The sequence below is a fragment of the Calidris pugnax genome, unplaced genomic scaffold (genome assembly GCF_001431845.1).
Source record: "Calidris pugnax isolate Ruff unplaced genomic scaffold, ASM143184v1 scaffold143, whole genome shotgun sequence".
Taxonomy (NCBI): domain Eukaryota; kingdom Metazoa; phylum Chordata; class Aves; order Charadriiformes; family Scolopacidae; genus Calidris; species Calidris pugnax.
Genome location: NW_015090861.1, coordinates 78,790 through 99,753, shown reverse-complemented (window position 1 = coordinate 99,753; position 20,964 = coordinate 78,790). Strand labels below are relative to the sequence as shown.

Below are 20,964 nucleotides of genomic sequence, written 5' to 3'. Positions count from 1 at the left end.
ACAGCACCTATAAAGAATCCAAATTGTCATTTCTTCCTGCTTATTAGTTCTTTAAAATTACATCTCAGACCTTCCACAGATTTGAGACAGAGAGAAAATTTTCAACAGCTTTCACTCATTTGGAAGAGTAGGTTCCTTGGGGAGTTAATTAGACTCAGCTTTTAGCTACACTAAAAGTAACACTGAAAATGGGAGTTGGCCCCTAATTTTCCTAATTTGCAATTTTCTCATGTTAGTTAGCACCACAAAGTCAAAACAACTAACCGATACTGCACAAGTCCTGGTGTGCTGAAATGCAAAGTAAAGGAGGTTTCCTTAAACATTCCTTAGAATTGTAGAATCGTAGAATCATCTAGGTTGGAAGGGACCTTTAAGATCATCGAGTCCAACCATCGTTCCTTCAGCAGGAATGACTGTTGGCTTTGCACTGCACGGTGCAATGAACATGAACAGCGTTTTTGGGCCCATTGTTTCTCCTTTGAGTGCCAAAAACTATAGCTGAAGCACAGCAGCTTACTAAAAGCATATCAGTACTGTCAAAACCAATCATCTATAGAGGTTCTTGACGTGGGAGTCATCTGGCCCAATAAATCCTGCAAGATCTCTGAAATTCATCAAAGCATAAAAGAATAAGAAACACTTCCAGAGGCGATTCACTACAACTATCCTAGGTATTTCTTTTACAATGAAAATTCGCCTTCAGGATGTGTCTGTCTTTGTCCCTCAGATGCAGAGGAAGTCTAGCCAACTGGTTTAGCCTTCACCTACTGCTCTGGAGGGGACAGCAAGAAGAATGCAAGCTGCAGTGCAAAGTACTGAGAAGTGCTTGTCTCAGCAGGTATTTTTGAAAAAAAAAAACAAAAAAAACCAAGCAAACAAAAAAGCTTTGGATCCATCATTAATATCATATACTTTTTTTCTCATATGAAACTTCCTACAGGATATTCTTTAATGGACTGCTTAATAACAACATGTATTTTCAATTTGGAAGTAATGAACAAAATAATGGAGAATTTGAACTACATGACTTTCTGACCTGTCTCTTCTTGTCTTTCAGATATATATATATAGATGTGTGACAGTCCTCCCCTCAATCAAAGCACATTCTGTCCCTTACTTTATCATACACAGACAGTCTATTGAACCAACAGAGCTTATGAAAAAACACGTAATTGTTTACAATTGCATCCTTACTTTATCATACACAGACAGTCTATTGGACCAACAGAGCTTATGATAAAACACAATTGTTTACAAAAGCATAGCTTGGACTGAACTTCTAGTCAGAATATAGTGAATTGTGAAGGAGTAACACAATCAGTTATTTTACCTGCATAGCGCTCTTCCCCAGCTTAACCACCTCAAACAAAGTGACAGGGTCCCCTTCTCCGTTCTGCTGAGGGTGGCCATTAGCTCTTCCACGACTTGTTCCTCTGGCTGCAGATTCAGGACGACCCTTGTCTGCTGGAGACTTGCGAGGTTTCTTAGTGGCAGACTGGGCAAAGAAAACCAGTAGAATGAAAAGTTTATTATAGCTATACCTGAAACCACTTGTTGTATCCTTATAAATTATACATCAATATCACACACACATTTTTATACACTCACGCATGTATATACACACAAGTACCACAGAATAAGCCAGGCTGAAACAATCCCAGGAGGTCTCCAGCCTGTCCTCCTGCTCAAAGCAGCTCTGAAATTCAACCTGGTTGCTTAGGGCTTTATCCAGCCATGTACATATATCTTTATTTATCAGTAGTTGTTGAGGAACAACTTAAAAGCTCCTGTTGTGTCAAGGTAATAGTGGTGAATTTCCACTGTTGGAGTGTCAGTTCACCTCAATACCCATATGAGTCTCATTCAACATAAACACACAGTGGACTACAACTAGATAAATGATAGCAAATCACAGACAGGACAGCAAAGGGGTTTTATGTTGACACACAAACTTTTAGAATAACTAATGATCTTTGGAAGACAATATGTTATTAAAAATACACTTATTATGTTAACATTCGTTTTCTGCATTTTCATTTTTATACAACTTTCGTAAGAAACCGTGTACATAGAGTCAGCTCTTCAACTCAAATCACTAAATTTATAAAGCCAGATTTAGTAGATCATTATAACAGTTCCTTGGTTCAAAATGTTATGAGTTAAAATGTTTTCCCTGTGAATCTAAATTATTACATGTAATTTTTCTCTAGATTCTTCAAGCTTATAATCAGGTGGTGTAGATCACACTTTAAGAAGTAATCTAGTGAACAGTTTGCTCTGAATTTAAGTCACCTTAGAAGAAAAAAAAAGTTTCTGGGGAAAATAACATAAGATTCCTGCCACAATCTTACCTCCATATTCTATACTTTGTCCCTACTGTGAGGCAGACATAAGTAAAAGGTACCATTTCTCACAGAACAATGAAGCTATTTTGAGGAATTATGTTAAAGAAAACAACACACAAGCAATTACAAGGTTACATTTAGGACAATATCCTCATGGTACCATTTACTTGAATACACTGTCAGCCAGTTTCTATTAAAGCTTTCAGTAATGAACATAAAGTCAACCTCTTTGGTTGTATCTTCCACTCACAGACACATTAAGAATTTTCCTGCAGAGGAAAGGGATGAGATTTCTGGAAGAGAGCTGGTAGAAGAGAGACCTGCAGCCTCGCTTTCCCCGTACTTTAAAAGGGATCACTGCTGGTGGGGCCAGAGAGCTAAAGAAAAGGGCAAGGTAGAGAGCAATTGCAACCACCTCTTGCAAATATTCAGTTAAGGACTTGCATAAAGTGCAAGCTGGAAAGCCTAAAATAATGGTATAATATCTGTGAAAAGTTTTCTGGATAACATCTATGATCAGAAGAACACGCGTTCTCCCTCAGTGGATTTTTAAACATGTGCAAAGCTGCCTTTTATCAGCAAGACAGGTATCAGTAAAATAAGATGTTTGAGCTCTACTGAGATCCAAAGAGACACACGATCACTATTTAATAAAACAACCAAGAATTAGAAGGAAATTGACTCTCTTGAGATATATAATCCATGTGCTTGTTCACTCTGGGTGAGCTGTGAGCACTTCAATTAGCTGCTACATGAAAGTAGGGAGGCAAGTTGATGCCCTGCACAGAAGGTAACACAAGCCCCCTCTATATTCAGTTTTTTCTCAACATGTAATTAAAAGGGAGACAGTAAACACTGCAAATTTTTTCTCAACATGTAATTAAAAGGGAGACTGCAAGGATGAAGAGAAAGGAAGCAGGAGATGGATGGGAAATGCCCACCTCCAAAGCTACCTCGTTATTGGAAAGCAGTGAGAGATGACACCTACGGTGCCATGAGCACACACTCAAAATGAGGAATCACAAGACGCGGAAAGGCTCAGTTTAAACTCCTCTTTTGTCAGGTATCCTGGGGAAAAGGGTGCTTTGACCCAGAGTCACGGTTTGAATTAGAAGGGTGAGAGCACCTGTGAGCTCTTGAAGAGGTACAGAAATAACTGACAGATGTACTTTTGACAGAGTTACCAGACAAAGCCAGATTCTTCAAGCCCAAGTAAGCATCTCAATATTCTGGACCAGAATTAACACCAAATATAGTAGTGAATATACTTGAGAATCTGTATCAGAGCTTCCCTCTGGTATAGATTTTCCTGTATAGACAATGAGAACATCTCCCACAGTGGAGAACCCAAGTCTTTCACTTAACAAAAGCCATTCCGCACCCCAGCAGGGGTAGCTAACTCCAGATGCAGGATCTGTATTGAATCCAGTAGGCATCCAACAGGAAGCCCAAGCTCAATCCCACTGTGGAGCTCAAATGTGAAACAAGTCATACGTAGGTCCTCCAGCCTCCAGAAACCGCCTTGTATGCTAATTATGAAGGTTCACAAGCACAAGGCATAGGAAGGAGGAACGGGCATTATCTTAATTCATTAGCATAAAATATTACAATGCTTTTGTCAGACTTTACTTGCAGGTAGAGTCCCTGACTTTAGAAGAAGAAACTCTGCGGGCCATTTGAGCTTCATCCCGGTTCTTACCTCTGAGTACAAAGTCAAGTAGGTAACCTCACCCCAGGATGGAGACATCCAGCACCACTGAAGCAAATGAAAGAAAAGCAAGGACTGGTGGGAGTCACAGAAGCATGAAGAGGACTCCTCCACCACAGGGCATCTCTGTGGAGTATCTGCAGAGGTAGGGTGCTCTTGGAAGTGGAGCTGCCAAGTCAAACTACACATCAAAACATGACATTTGGCTTTGAGGATGCCAAACGGAGGTAGCCCTGCATCCCAAAAGAGAGAGACCTGCATTCACAGGAAAGGGTGGTCCTTCAGCTCAACACAAAAACCCCATCCCCTAATGCCACAAAGAGCTTCCACACAGAAACAGCCCTGCCCTAGGATGAGTGTTGCTCCAGGAAACCTGTCACACTATCAATGACAGGCGTAAAACGTGGTGTTTTGTAAGATCAAAGTGAATTTGTAGCAAGTCTGCTCTTGTGAAGATCCACCAAATGGTGACCAAGATACAGGAAAAACAGAACTCCTGCTTCTGAACAGGAACAATAACTGTGGTTATTGCTTGCCCCTTTACAACCTTTCAGCCAGAAATCTCCTGCTTCTCCCTAAAGCTCCTTTAAATTGACAGTCATGCATAGGGGTTTATTTTGGTTTAATGGTTTTTTTCCTTTCTAAGTGTCAGTCTGTCAGAACCCTGGGGTGGGTAAGAACAGACTGTTTTCCATACTCAAAACTGACTTTTCTCCCGTTTATGAGAGAGATATCTGAAAAGTCACGGCAACCTGGTTAGCGATATCCATAATTCAGGCATCTACTGCAATGGTAGAGCCGACACTGAGGCAAACTAGGACTACAGGAGGGAGGGATCAAGAATCACAAGGTAAGAAAGCTGGAGGCCTTTTACTCACACACCAAGAAAGGTGTGGCTCGGAGCTGGGAGCAGTTAAATCTGTGCTTTCTCTCCCAGGCCTAGGACAGACAGTGGTGTCAAAATGGTCCAAGTTGCCAAATTAAAACACTAGATACTAATGATTTTTCAGATCTGTGCAGTCGATTCAACTGACAACAACCACAGCTGAGGATTTATATACACCAGCATCAGGAAATGCAGAAGTTCCAGAAAGTATCACAGAAGCAACTCTAAAACGGCCATACTGATAACCACACAGTTTACCTGTTGCTTTATGGGCTTAAACTAAGGCAAGCAGGAATCAAAATACTTACCCTGACTGTAATTAAACTAAAATGATGATAATTCAGAATTTTGTAAAAAATTAACTAGAAAATACTTTTCCTTTTGTGTCTTTAAAATGATGGGATGGGGGATGTGACCCACATTTGTAAAATCAGATAATACAGTGAAAATTAATTCACACGCTACACAAAAAGAAAGGTGAAAGTGGCTCGACATTTTCCTTTAACATTCCACGAGTTGATCTGATGCACTTCATGAAGAAATAAAGACAGTGAAAGTGTTACAGGTCAGTAACTCCAGCGAACCCAATACTTTCAATGATGGCCTCTACGTGCATTTATATCATAAGGAATTTAAAGCAATAACCCATTTCTCAAGACAGCTGAAAGAAGGTTTTTAACCTTCCACTTGAGTAAGACTGAAGAACTTGCCTCTCAAAGGCACTGTCATCTTGAGAGGTCTCTGTGTTATAACCTCGTGTTACATGGAAGAGTGGTAATGTCTGAGCTCTTTCTGCATGAATCCTGATTAAAAAAAGAGAAGGCTACTGCACACTTTGTGACATCATCACAGATATCTAAATTCTTGGATTCCAACAGCCTGTCCTTTGGACTTTTTTCATCAGTGAAATAAACAAAGTTCTCCCTGTGAAAAGCCTCATCCTGCAAATAAAGCCAGGTGCAGGCCCTCTAAGACCCCATGAGTTCCGCTGTACCACAGGCAGTTTACAACAAAAACAACCAGAGGCCGTGTTGGGGAGGGCTAGGGATGTTGCTTTTTTTCATCTTTATTTTAAAACTCGGCAAGAGTTCAAAAAGTGACCTTAAAGAATCAAAAGAGTTAGCTACAAATGCTTGAATCACTTCTCTTCTTCCAGCGGAGGCAATTGCTACAAATAAAAAAAAAGACTATTTCCACAGAAAAATGAAGAATAGATTAGATTGCCAAACAAACAAGGATCATCCTCTCTAAATCTTAAAAGGAAAACTTCTAATGCCATTAGGATTTCTCCACCAGGAAGCTACAAGTGGTGGGATAGAGAAGTCTTCACATACCACCTCTATGTGCACTGCACTCCCTCAGAACTGCAGAAAGAAGACTTCTTCACTTCACTTTTAAGGGACAGAGCTAAAATATCAGGCAAGCAGGATGATAAGGCTAAGAGTCTGCTTCGAAGTTAAAATCTCACATATGAATGCAAAGATAAAGTATCACGGTCTGTCTCTTCCACGCAAAATACAAAAGGACCTGAAGGTAAAACTGTTCAGCCTGCAGTGGGGACAAAGGGATCAGAAGTGCCATGTTCCATCTCGCCTCAATGGAAGAACCTGAGGAGAGGAGCTGGAGAAAGGCGTGCTACAGCCCTGGGATGAGAGACATGCCAGCAGAGATCTCAGAATTGTCACCTCCAGAACAGAAAGAGTGACGTTTCCAATCTGCCTACTCCTGCTTCAAAGCTGAAACACAGCCAGGGATCTCTCGCGCTCCCTCCACCTCCAACTGCTGAGGTTTAAGCCAAAGTGTTCCGAGCTGCTGGGAAGGTAAGGCCAGGCAGGTTAAAATAAAACACACCAACAACGCTGAACAGAGAGGAGACAAAAAGGGATAGATAAATAGCTGATCTGAGCTGATGCTCACTAATGTGAAACCTGCGTTGCCTCATAAGCCCTTGGCTTTCAAATCCCCTCCTTAAAAGAGGAGAGCACATCCATACCCACATATTTCAACAATGTGGCAGACAGAAAAGGCATTTTTGGCCAATGTTACTCAGCAATTTCAACCAGAGGACTGTGGTAGGTCACTCCTCAAATACACCCCACACAATTCACTAAATACACAGCCAGGTGCTGTGCTCACAGACAGTATCACATAAATAGGTAAACCAAAATATCCCACCGACTGGAGATTCACCTCCCAGCCAGTCCTTCCACAGGCACCTCGTCTACAAGACAGTGTTTAGAAGGTGACATGGACAAGGAGGAAGCCGTTGTCAAGGCTAGAACAGGACGTGGTGCAGCTCCTGCTAAATTCACTGAGAGGGTCAGTGAATTCAGGACAAATAAGTTAGTTTCTGAGAGTTACTTCGAAAGATCTCTACAAGCTGACTGCATAGTCTACCCTCTTACAGAAGTGGAGGAGCAACTTGGAAAGTAGCATTTTCAGGAAAGGGAAGGTTCCCCAAAATATTAAGGTTCTCTATGAACTGAAGAGGCTATCACTACAAATAGTAAATTTTCAAATGAGGACCAACTCCTTAAAAACCTCTCAAATTTACAAAGAGGGACGTCTTTCTTTGGAAAAGTCTGGAAAATCCTCTACTAGTGGTCTATCTTTCTAACAAAAGGTCAAGTTCGTTCTATAACACTACAGCAGAAACCTATTTAAAATAAATACATCCATACATATATTTGATGGGGTACACAGCGTGCAGCTCTGTAACAGAAGCAGCCAGCTAGACAAAACAGCACAGAAGAGTAAGCTCTCCTTCTAAAAGAGGTCAATATGCTTATGGCAGATGTGTCACTCTAGCTGTGATGGCCTAAGGACAGAAAGCAAATCAGCATTTGCAGGGAAAGATCAAATCTTATTAGACCATAATATTTTAGTTAGGAAAAAACCCACAAAAACCAGAAAAGCCTTTGGGCAGAAAAGTCTTTCTTTATGTCTAGAACAGAAATGAAAAACATCAAAGCTAAGTATCAGCTGAGAAAAACAGCTCTGAATTTAACTAAATATTTTAATCTGTTTGACGCCTGAGAATACGGTAGGTGGTACCTGTGGAGGAAATAAAAATGTTAGCAGATGGAAGAGTGGGAGTACAATGTCAGAGCTGCACCTCCCGTAAGAAACAGGTATTTCACCTGTGGAAAGCAGTCGGGTTAGTGACATGGATGGGCGAGCCCTGTGGAGGAGGAGGGAAAGCAAAACATCATGCTTTCAAAACCAAGACCTCAATTACTGAGTACATGTATCAAATAATGTAATAAATTTAATTGCCTAGATTAGACTTTCAAAGGTGTTTGCATTTCCCCTCAGGGATACTAGACATTGAGTGGCTTTTTCCTTTTTGGTCTTTTTGTTTTTTTAGAACCACCTTATTTATTCCTTTCTGTTGCTGCAGTATCAGTTATGAAGGCAGGATTTGACTGTATATCCAAACATACACATTTTGTCAAGTCACTCAAAAATCTGTAGCAAAATGGCTGAATTTGTGGACACGGGGGGAGCAATAGGTGTCATTTATCTTGACTTCGGCGATGTTTTCAACAGTCTCTCACAATATTCTTGTATCCAAGCTGGGAAGCTGTGATCTGGATGGGTGGACAACCAGACGGGTGGACAAGTGGTTGAGCTGTTGGGCTCAGAGTACAGGGTTTAATGGATCATCCTCTACGTGGAGGCTGGTAACGAGGGAATACAGCAGAAGTCTTAACTGGAACGTGTCTGGTTTCCCATCTTTATCAAATTGCTGGAGGGGGTGACATTGTGTGCTCCTGTCAAGTGTGCAGGTGACACCAAATTGGCAGGGAGATGGTTTAATGACATCGCAGGCAAGACTGCTGTTGACAGTCTGGAGGAGCAGGCTGACAGTACACTCCAAATTCAACACAGACAAATGCAAAGACCAGCCCCTGGCAGAGGAATAAACCCCTGCACCAACACGGGCTGGAGATCAGCCAGTCAGGGGACAGCTCTGGAAAAGGACCTCAGGGACCTGAAGACAACAAACTGGACATGAGATGGCCACGTGCCTCAGCAGCAAAGGCCATGAGCACCCTGGGCTGTACAAACAAGAATGCAGCAGTACACCAAAAAAAAAAGTTATTATATCCTTTTACTCCACACTTTTTAGCCCATATCTGGAAGAGCATGTCCAGCTTTGGCCCTCTCAGTGCCAGAGAGGTATTGATAAACTAGCAGAAGTTCAGCAGAGGGTTACCAACATGGCTGGGGGGCTCCAGAGAGGTATTGATAAACTAGCAGAAGTTCGGCAGAGGGCTACCAACATGGCTGGGGGGCTCAGAACACTTCCCCTGTGAGGTTTTTTGCAGCAGAATACAGTGGGAGGACAACTGACAGTAGTCAAGAACTGAAAAGAGGGGGTCTGACTGCCTATAAGGGAGAAAATTTTCAAGAAATCAAATGGAACAGGTTGCTGAGAAAGGTTGAACAGTCTCCAGCCTTGGTGGTTTCCACATCCAGACTGGAGAAGACCCAAGCAATGTGGTCTGATCCCAAAGACAGCTCTGAGCTGGAGGTTGCAATGAGACCTCCTCAAGTCCTTCCCAGCCTGATTCCATGATTGACCATCATTGTTTCTCTTCTCTGAACCTCTTCCAGTCCTAATACACGCTTCACTGAGATTTTGGGGTGGAGGTTGAGAGGGAAAGAGAAACTAGAATTGTGCCAAATATTCCAGATTTTGGCAAACCACACTTTTATAAAGGACACAGTATTCATTTTATTCTTATTCCTTATTCTCTTCCTCAGAGTTTTAAGACTGGATTTGGGTTTTTCTTTACCTCTGTTGAACATTAAGACGATGCTTCCATGGAATCATCTCTGATAACCCTAAGGTCTTGCCCCTCAGCAGCAATGGTCAGCTGGCAGCCCATCGTTTTATGCAGCAATGGCTGCTTCCTCTGTGTGTTCATCACTTTATGATCATGAACACTTAATGAGGCTGGAGTTGTTCTAAGCATAATGAGCAATTGCTCCTGTAGAAACTTGATAGCAGGAACAGCAGAGTGCTTCAGCAAATATTCCCACTGGAGCTACTTAATAAGCTCAAGCAGAGGGATGAGAAACACCTTCTGTAACATTCACTTTTCCCTCCCAGGAAAGTGTGGTGGGTACAAAATACCACTAGTGTTGCTTTAAGTTAAATTCCTACACGGACAACTTTCTGGGTTAGCAATCAGGTTGTTGCACCATCCTCTGGCTGGTTTTTGTTTTTTTTTTTTTTTTTAATTAGATCTGCAAAAACTCCTACATTTACTAGTGAGATATTCTTAAGAAAATTTCAGATTTTGCCCTTTGTTGTATATACAAACACATGAGCTGTTCTCTTTACGTGCTTCTTTAAAGCTTCCTGTAAAGAAGCACCATGTTTGTGAGCAAATGTGTCCATCTGATGAAAACTATATGCCATCACAGAAAACACTGTTCAATAGCTTTAAGGGAGAAGACATATCCAGAAAAGCCCACAATTTTAAATGTTGGCTCCCAAAGTAAGTCCAGAAACTGTGATGTAAATTGAAAACCAATACTAAGGAGTAGTAAGCTCCAGCTTGGCCAGCATGCTTGAGAGGAACACTTGGTTCTGCCCTTTCTCCTCTAAGAGGAGAATCAAAACTATTAATAACAAACACACGTAAGTTCCCACCAAAAATGTTATTCCACGGCATGTACTTTAAGTGATACAATCAAGAACTACATCAGATGACCCTGAAGAACTAAAATGAAGGAGAACATGACACACTGAACTTTTTTTGTATTTTCCAATAAATTGGCTACTTTAAAAAAAATAAATGAAAATAAAAGAGAAAGCCTCCTCAAATACTATGTGTAATAGAGAATTGTCCCTGTATGTTCCCATTGATGGGCCAGCAATGGGCAAAAACTACTGAGGAACAGCAAATTTTATACATCAGAGAGCAATCTCATGTGCTGCACTACGCTGGAGAACAGGCTGAAGCTCCCAATCTATACGTAGGACACAGAGTATCTCCATTACATGAATTTTTAAGATGTGTTAATAGATCTTCTGAGGCACTGAGCTAATACTAACCTCCAACTCTTCCGTTCAACATTAAGAGATTATCAACTACTAAAAGGACGGCTCGAGTGTCATTTGCCACTTAAAATCCATTACAACTTTTAAAACAGAAAGTGGTTGTGCTTACTGAGATTATTCTCCTGTCTGGAAGAATGTTGCAATATGACAATAATTACAAAATTGTAATGTTCACGTAAGTAACCAATGAAAGAAAAAATAATAGCTATTATGAGCTCATTTTATGTCCCTTTTTAAACACTCCAAGCATTGTTGGGATACCAATCTGATAAATATTTCATACTACAAGACTTCATAAAGTTTGACATAGGGCTCATTAAAAGCCTATTTATGTGACCACAAGATGATAAGATGAAAAACAGTTTGCAGTCAATTTTAAATAGATGCATAACAAAACAATACTAAATTACACATACTGGAGGCCTGCCAGGACGGCCCCTTTTTCTTTTTCCTTTGACTTCTGCTTCTTCAAGCTCACTGCCAGCATCTGAATGTGCAGTAGTTTCATTTGTAGAATCCCTAGGGGGGGAAAAACACTAGATAAATTAAAATGATTTGAAATCAACAAGTAATCTATAACTCACTGATTAAACAGTTAGTCCTAAACAAGAAAAAAAAAAAAAAAAGTCAGCAAACTAAGGAACTAAGCATTGTTAGCCCTGGCAAAACGCCTTACCTTTTTATGGCCTGATAAGTCACTTTATAGACTGGAAGTTACTTAAATTAACAGCTTCTTTTGAAACCATGTTACACTTCAAAAACTGGCTACATTAAACAGCACATTCTCAACACATCCATCCCACCATGTATTCACGAGTATCAACTTTCTTTTACTCTCAGTAACTACTTCCCAGCTGCTTTCCATGCCACCAGAGAGAGCAAACCGGATCCCAGTCCAGCGATGGCATCATTAGAACAGTTACACCAGTTCCCACTGGGGTTAAATCGTCCTTTCAGTCCCACTCAAAGACAATGGTATTGTGCAGTTGTTAATAAAGAGAGGATTAACACTGACCATGAGGCACAAATTCACTTTGATCTGAAGACATACATGATTCTTGCAGTTAGAAAAACGTTTTCACTTGTACGATGGAAAAACCTTGGCGTTGCTCGATGACTGTGAGCAGAGAAGCCCCCAGTATCATTTTGCAGTCATTCCTGTTTTAGACTTAAGACCATACTAAGTAGGGAAAAAAACATTACCCCAATTTCCGCCCCCTCCCACAAGCCAGGTGCCCAGGTACTTCTCTGCCTTGAAAACAGACCTGGCTGCTTGAAGAAATTCAGCTTATAATTCATCTTCTAAGGCATTAGATTCTGCCCAAGAAGAGCCCACAAGCAAAACCATTCATGTTATTCATGTGCTTCATTTTTAGTTTGTAAGACCACCAGCTCATGAGACCTCTGTAAATGAAAGAATAACTGTAATAATGTCCTATATTACTCAAAGATGGGTCAAATCTAGCTCTAATCATATATTTCCTTAAACCCAGTACCATTTCCTTGAATTCAAAGGAGTTAAATTTCTGTAAAACTTGTGGAAGGGGAAGGTGAAAATCAGACATATTCCATTATTTTATACAGCCTCAACCGTAAAAGGTAGCATTAGTGATCTGGTTTACAGAAACTGAGAAGCCTCAGCAAGCCAAGATCTACACAGATCTTCCACATTGTCTGCAGGTTTCTTTTTTTGTTTTATAAATCAGGAATACTTCACAAATTTGCTGTATCACCAAGAAAGCTTTTTAAGTAATGCAGAAAGATACAAACACCACTGTATCAGAATAAAGAATGGTCTGATACTTCTCTTTACCAAAATTACTGTATTATTCTAGATCTTTCCTAACCCAAATAATTCTGCAGAACTATGATGAATTTCTAATATTAAGACATTATTTTCCAACCTTTTCCAATTTGCAAGCACAAAGCCACCAAGGGGTCCACAGAATCCATTACAAAAGCTAGAATGCAGTAGAACATGTATGAATCTCCTTTTCTGAAAGTAACTCCAACGGACCGCCTCTAAATACTCTACACACCCCAAAAAACCAGGCACCCTACATTAAAAAACAGTAGTCAAGTACATCACAGTTCCCAAATGACACGCTTGTAAAACAGTATCTCTACAAAATACTGAAAAATCCAGCTTCGTTGAGATAAAATTTAAGAGAAGTAGCTCTTCTGCCTCATAAAATACTAAATTTGAAAAACTCAATATGGAGCTATGTATTTGAAAAAAGGAAAAGTTGTAAAATGTCTAAAACCAAATAAAAGATACTCCACACACATAGTTCAAAACAATGTGGTAAAACAGGGCCACACTAGTGAAAAACAAGGCAGTGAATACAGCTGAGAACAATGCCTGTGCGGATGGATGGATCCGGCCTTTACTCAGAGCCCAGCCATCACACTGCAACTCCATTTGACAAAAATGTGTTATTGTCTCACAATGGCAATTATGTATATTTTTTTTTAATAACTTTTGAACACAGCATTGAGGAACCTCATAAAAATATCTGCTGCTTTCTACTGCCGTAGAGAAATTAAAGCAATTATCTGTTGCTCTCTGTAGAAAAAATAAGCTTATCTCTGGTCTACACAGATGTTTAATGGAAAAATTTTACACATGGTGTGGTGTAAGCAACACCCCCATTCCTGGGGAAACACTGTAGCTTTGCTGTCTTTACAAAACCACACCCCTAACATCATCAGGATAAAGATTTTTCTCATTAAAACCAGATTCAAGCAGTCTTCCTAGGCAAACGGCTCAAACACTTCCCTTGAAATATATAGTATATATTTACATAAATAAATTCAACTATACTACTGTTTTGCATGCATTTAGTTCACAGAGAACTCAACTTTGCTACAGCCTCTGTCTGGGTTCAGCAAAATCCACTGAGATTTGTGTATTTAGTTCTGGAAATTCCAATTGCTTCGGAACACTGCATATGGAGTGACCAGTTTAATTATTAACCACCTTCTCTTCTTTGTCTTAAACAGACTGTTGTATTAAGCCTGATAACCGTGCTTCTCTAATATGCTTCCGGAAGCACTTCTCTGAAAACCTTTTGGGAAAGGCTTAATAAATCAGTATGGTGAAGAGTGAGATTAATCCAAATTTGAGACAAATATAATGCAGAAAACAGAAAATCTTAAGGTGCAGTGTACCTCATGCTAAGGTCAGGATCCAAAATTGGTCAGGCAGTTTGTTTTATAATTTTTTATAAATTTTGTATAAATTAGGGTGATCTAGACAAGCAGCTCCTATAACTATATAATTATAATTATATGTTCATAATTAAACAAGATGAAATTCACCCTAACGATATGTGAGGCAGAGAGGAGAGTCTTCCCGGTAAGGAATATGTAAGGAGGAGTAAGGAGAAAGCATCAGATAGCAAATTCCCTTCAATCCTCACATTATTTGGAGCAGGGAGACAAGATCGAGGGCAACCTACAGTCCTTGGCTGATTTAACATGAAAATAAACACCATTTCAAGCAGCAGGGAATTCTGTTTGAATCGCAGGCCACAAAAAGGCCCTTCGGCTGTGGCCTCGGGTCCCTTCAAGTTGGAAGGTGGTGCTTCCTGCTTCTGTCAAAGCCTCACAGCTGCCCTAGGTACACACACAGACAAACACACCTCTTTTCTTCTTATTTCTGAACCCAGAGGAGGAGTAAAGCATCTCTGAACTGTCTGCACTTCTGTCAGGTTTTTAACACTCATTGAGAAGAGCATCTGGCCAGCATCCATCTCCCTCATTCCTTACGCGTCTTGCAGAACTGCTAGGAAGTCGGTTATTTGGTGGCAGCCATCCACATCTTAACACACCAGAATTATCCTAGCCCTATTTTACGTGCGTGTGACCCATCACCTGAGGGGAAAACTCCGGCTCAGTCACAATTTATCTTTCCTGAAGCTGTTGGGAGGGAAAAATAATCTGGGCCTACAGAGGCCTGCCTCACCCGAGGAGAGGCGAGGCGGTGGCGGCACCTGAGGCAAAACCTTTCCTCTCTGAGACACTTTTGACACGACTGAGACATAAGAGAATTTGGCAGAGTGTGGGACACCTACACTCTGGGGTGTCATAGAGGAAAGCAGACAAGTGATAACCTCTTTTAGGGGCTAAAATTTATTCTGATTTTCTTTCAGGTTTCTGTGGTGGCTAAAGCATCCCAGAAAACCAGCAGTAACTCTAGGATCTCTCCTAAAAACTCCAGATATTATTTCAAAGTTATCATAACTCTTCACTACCATATGGTTAGTTTCAATAGCTAATTAACAGATTATTGGGCAGCCCTTTGCGATGTCATGCTTCTGAAGGACAAGTTTCCATAGACACAGTAAATGTCACATCTCTGCAAAGTAAGTCATAACAAATTGGCCTTCCTTCTACTATTATATAAAGCCCTAGCTATTGATCTCATGCCACCCTTCTGCCCTAAAAAACACACCACTCCAAAAACCCTATATTCATGTATCAAGTTTTGTAAATAAAAACGCTTCTATAAGCTTTTATCAGTGTTGCTGAGGTGGCTCCAGGTTCTGGCAGAGATAAATTCAGTAATTGCTACCACCAGACTCAGCCTTGTGAAGAAAAGCATTCATGAAGAAAAACGGCTAAATGCACAGGCTCATGAATCATGGATGAATCAGCTCTCATGGTTGATCTTCAAAAATCTAAGGATGAACATGCCTCACAGCAAAGATGAGTCATCCCATTGAGAGAAGACTTGTAACAGTCAGTCACCCAGGTCAAATACACCAGAGGTTTTGGCGGGTTTTTTTCCTACATCTGAAACACCAATAAGTGAAATCCTGTCTCCTCTGCATTCGGAAAGCCACTTCTATAAATCCAGAAAGATTAAAGATTTCTCCTTTCATGTTCCCTCAACAGAGAAGAATTTGGGAGAGAATATTTGATATGGTCCTAAGCAAAGTACATTAATATATCAAATTGACTTTAGGACCCTTTGTTTAAAGAGGGTAGCCAAAATGATTAGGAAACGTTATGAGAAAGCAGAAATAAGTAATGGTAGATTATAATAATCATTTAAAGCTGCTTTTTTAAGAGTTAGAAAGAAAATCAGGGCTTTTTCTGTGTGGAATCAGATTTTGACTTCCCGTTTCTAAATGTGTGCAGCTAATACCCCTAACCAAAGATTGCTTCAGGTTCTCTCAGCCTTAGCCAGACCCCTGTCTGAAGAAAGTCTGGTGGGGACCTACTTTCTTTGATACCTTGTCCTCACTAGACTATGTTCTGAGCCCTCAGGAGGCCTCGAAACCCTTATATGTAAATCCTGCAGATTTTTTTGTTTTATAAAAGGAAAAAAAAATATCTCATTTTGTTTAGGAGCAACCAAAACTATAGGTGTTACCAATGATGACATCTCAGCAATACCTCGCACAGTGACATTACATAATTCCCAGCTCTACTGGAAAAAACAACATATATGGTTTTCCTTCCATTTTTTAAAGCTGCATAATATTGGTGGCTCATAATCTTTTCCTTATTAAACAATATGCTGACATCTTTAATGTCCCTCAGGTTTGTCAGCTGGTGTGCAGAGTTACCAACTCTATTAATATGCACTTTTTAACCTTAAACTCTACACTGTTTCATTCACTTAAGGCCACCTATAGCTTCTTGAACTGGGAGTCCCCCACCAGGGTCATCCCTTGGGACCAGCTCTGTGGGAGAAGGTGCTGCTGATGGCCAGGCACAGGCTCCCAGTGGTCCCTGGGGAGCCCACACTGGTACCAGTGTCCACGCTGCTGCCCTCAGAGGGCCCCAGGAGGGGTATAGAAGAGTCAGGAACAGGGCAGAGAGGGAACACATTTTAGTTTGCGTCTTTATTTCTCACCATCATCTACATCTTTTTTAATTGGCAATAAATCAATTTTCCCCACGTTGAGTCTGTTTTGCCCGTGAAGGCAATTGGCAAGTGATTGCCCTGTCATTATCTCGCCCCAAGAGCTTTTTCATCTTGTTTTCTCCCTCCGTCCTGGTGAGAAGGGGAGCGAGAGAGCTGCTGGGTGGATGTCTGGCAGCCAGACAAGGTCAACCCACCACTCTAAATAAAGTTCCATTTTATTCCTGTTTCTAAAATTCCTTTCTTAACTCTACTCAATTCACTCTCTAGCTCCTCTCATTATAGACTTCCACTCTATTTTTTCGAATAGTTCGCTTTATCCAGGTTCAGTGACGTTCCCATTTGTGTGAGCCACTCGTTTCCCAGCAATATCACAAGATGCCAATGCCACTTGCTCTCTTCAGTAGCCAAGGCCGAAGGCTTTTTGCACAATAAATACAGCTCACTGTCAGAAAGGGGACGCCACTGGAATATACAAATACGGTCAATTATGACTAAAACCCATTATCATTTCTGAAATCTCACAACATTCAGAAGCATAAAAGCAGCAAAGATCTTGTTCTGCGTTTCACGGCAAAGTTAAATCTCCACATGTATCTTTTAGATTAAGTGTTTTATTTTTCACAGTTTTTCAGCATGTGACAACACAGGAGGCCTGGAAGAGTCACAGTAATCTGCACTTCTCTAAAGCTTTATCTTCACGATCACCTCTCTGTTTACTTCTACCTTTTAAAAATGAAGATTTCAAATAAATAGAGAAATGTATACTCACTGTAGTACTGGCAAATCTGAAGTAATCATTTTTGCAACACTCTTGAAAGTAAGAGCTACATAGAACTTCTTCTCAAAGTTATTACAAGACAACTACTCGGAAACCTCTTTCATGAAAAGAATGTCAAAGTCCAGTCTGTAAAAGAGAGAAAAAAAGTGTTAGATGTGATTCCAAAATAGTCATACGTTGATTATAAAGCACTATAAACAAAACCAGTCAATTTTGAAGTAGCATCACTATTAAACCACATGAAATGTCAAATGGATGTCCCCAGGACAGCTTAATCATATTCTCGCGTTCAGTTTTTATAATTCTGTTTAGACAACTTTACTTTCTTTTTTCTAATTACACTAAGTATTTTGCATTAGCACTCATATTTGTTTACAGTAACTCTAAAGTAAAAACACAAGCAGAACTCTGAGAAAGTTTAAATAAGGTAAACATATAAGAAATCGGAGAATATGACAATCTGGATTTAAGGAATTTATTTTCTAGTCATAAAATAGACTAAATATGCAAGACAAAAGTTTAGTTTCATGAGAAACAGTCTTTCCTAGTTTTGAATCATGACAAAATCCACACCTAAAGTCATACAGGTTTTGATTTAGGCACAACAAAACCTGGAAAAGATAATATTCCTAATAACATTCCCTTTAATGGAACTGCACTTATGCAGTCAGACTCACTGGCTCACAGATTTATGTGACTGAATTTCACAGAATAGTCAGAAGATGTGAACATGTCTAACTGCAACACAAGTATTTTAACCGAAATGGTCAATTTAAACAGAAACTAGACTGCCCCCGTGGTATTACTACACCCATTAGTAACATCTCTCTATCCAAAACACTAATCAAGGAGTTGACTAATGACAGCAGACGTGACCGTACCACTAAATAATGGCCCAATGTGACACATGCACCAATTTTTGATGTAATAAAGCATAGAGCTGCCATCCCATTCTTCCAGAAAATGCAAGTTCTGGAGAAACTTAAAATGATTTGTTTCATTCTCCCCTTTTAGAGATCCTGGGGTAATAGAAATAGCTGCATGGAGCCCCGCAGTTGAGCAATAGCGATGAATACCAAGGACTTAACTGCGTGTTTTTAAAACACAGGATACTTTAAATCTCTTTTATTAACTATTTTCTTTCTTCTCAATGGGTAGTGTTTTTTCCCTGCTCTACTAGCTCTTCCCAAGGCAGCAGGAAAAATCAAGCCCGGAAGAGGTAACACGAATAGCACCAAATACAGGATCTAAAGAAAACTGCACCGCTGTAAGCAAAACACCACAACATGCAACATACTATTTTCCATCCTACTATTCGCACGTCAGTATTTATTTACCAAAACCATAACTGTACAGCATCAACAGACTTTTTTTTTTGCCTCTGGTTATTCCAGTCCCAATTAGACTCCCAGATGCATACAACTAGTTCTTCCACTACTTACTATGTGCTACCGACAGTTTTACTTGTGGTGTCTCAACAAATTCAAACTTTTCTCTGTATACTGCCACCCCATTGCCTATTTTTTTCTACTGTATCATGAGCGAGCCGTTTTGTTGCAAAACAAAGGTTAAACAAAAGAAAAGTTAGCTTGGAATTTAAAGTTACCACTCTGGTATCGATGGTTTGAAGGGGGTCATTTTCTACACCAAGTTGGTGTACAAGCTCTCCTCTCTCACTGCAAGACACAAGTCAGCCCCAGTTCTTCATGAACAAAAATGTTACGTGCCATTTGTGCTATTTCCATAACTTGTTCCCATAACAGCATTTCTTCGTTAGAGATATTGGACATTACTACATTTTAAAGGATGTGATTACTCTTAACAGGGGAATGACGCACCCGTTCACCAACATTAAGCAGCTATTTCAGACACCTGTAAGAATTCATTATAAACAGAGTGAATTACATTTTGAGCCAATTTCCTATATAAAGGAAAAAAGGCACATTCAGATCTCTGAAATGGAGAGGTTCACTACAATTGGAACAACATGCACTCTGGCAATCACAAAAAACTTGTTATTCTTCTTATAAGAAGAATATTTAATGAAATCCTGAAACGGAAGAAGAAAGCTTTTGATTAAGCTTCTGCAAATATGTTTTTTCCTCCTGCCATGACAATTAGATGTACACATTTTTTGTAATATTTTCCCTTTGTTTAAAACAGAAGAACAAAGTATGTTTTTTGTTCACACACACACTCGTGCATACGCTAACTAGATATCAAAGGAAACCCATCCATCTCAGATCTTCAGATTGTCTAACTCTAGCAGGATACTGGGCATTAATCTTACTTTTCAGGAGAGGTTTCAAAAGAAGTTCGAGAAAATTTATATGCCTTTCATATGAGGTATTTTCCACAGATGTTTAAGGCATCCTGCACAACTGTGACCTGGAATTTCTTTTTTTTTTTAATTTTTCTTTTTTACCCTAGTTATCACTCCTCACGCCTGCTGTGCACGCTCAGATATAGTAACCAGCAGTGCAAGACTGCTCCAGGGAAGTGCTTTCACACACGAGGAAAAGCACACTTGCTCAGAGATAATTCATTGGAAAAGCAAAGTCCTGGCCTAAATGAAAGTGAGGAGTGAAGGGTATAAAGAGCCAGAAGGAGAAGAGGGGAGCTCTTTCATTCAGAAGCGACTCAAGAACCAAGGAAGCTGGACCCACAGCCTTGACATGGTGGCAGACAACCCCACACACAGGCAAATGCAAGGTATTTTCTCATATATTTCTCATACTTTTCCTATGCTGAACAAGGAACTGCAAAGCAGTGCTGGAACAAATCCATCTGTGTATGGTCAGGTCCAGACCGGACCATCTAAAAAATGCCAACGTTGCCCTTCTACTGTCTTGTGTTAATAAAGGCACCTAACACAGGTGTTACCAATGAATGTTAAAATATAAGAACTCTCAACGCTGACAAGCTGGAAAATGAACAGCTTGGAGCCAGAAGCCCCAAAAGAAAAGGCACAATCCTATGCACTTTGTGGCACTGACCAGAAGTGGAGCCTTGCATCGCAGGGAGTAACACCTTCACAATCCAAGTCAGCCATATCCCTCACACGCATCCAATACAGTTCCACTGGCTTTGATGTCCTGGGTGCTCACTCTTTCTGCCTCAGCCTGATACTCAGCTGAACTTAGGAAATCTAGCATGATTTAGGTTGGAGGAGACCTTAAAGATCTAGTTCCCCCTGCCCTGGGCAGGGACACCTCCCACCAGACCAGGTTGCTCCAAGCCCCCTCCAACCTGGCCTTGAACCCCCTCCAGGGATGGGGCAGCCACAGCTTCTC

The 20,964-nt window shown here is 40.4% G+C and overlaps 1 protein-coding gene across 1 annotated transcript in view; it reads right to left on the bottom strand.

Annotated features, from left to right (window-relative positions):
• The window catches only part of STAG1 (stromal antigen 1), a 165,949-nt gene extending 148,150 nt beyond the window's left edge, over positions 1–17,799 (bottom strand). The window contains exons 1-3 of the mRNA XM_014944245.1: positions 17,663–17,799; positions 11,432–11,534; positions 1,331–1,495 (exon numbers count right to left, since the gene is read on the bottom strand). Coding sequence (XP_014799731.1) covers positions 1,331–1,495; positions 11,432–11,534; positions 17,663–17,691 — 297 coding nt within the window. The 5' untranslated portion in view covers positions 17,692–17,799. The remainder of the gene's footprint in view (positions 1–1,330; positions 1,496–11,431; positions 11,535–17,662) is intronic.
• Positions 17,800–20,964: the final 3,165 nt, after the last annotated feature.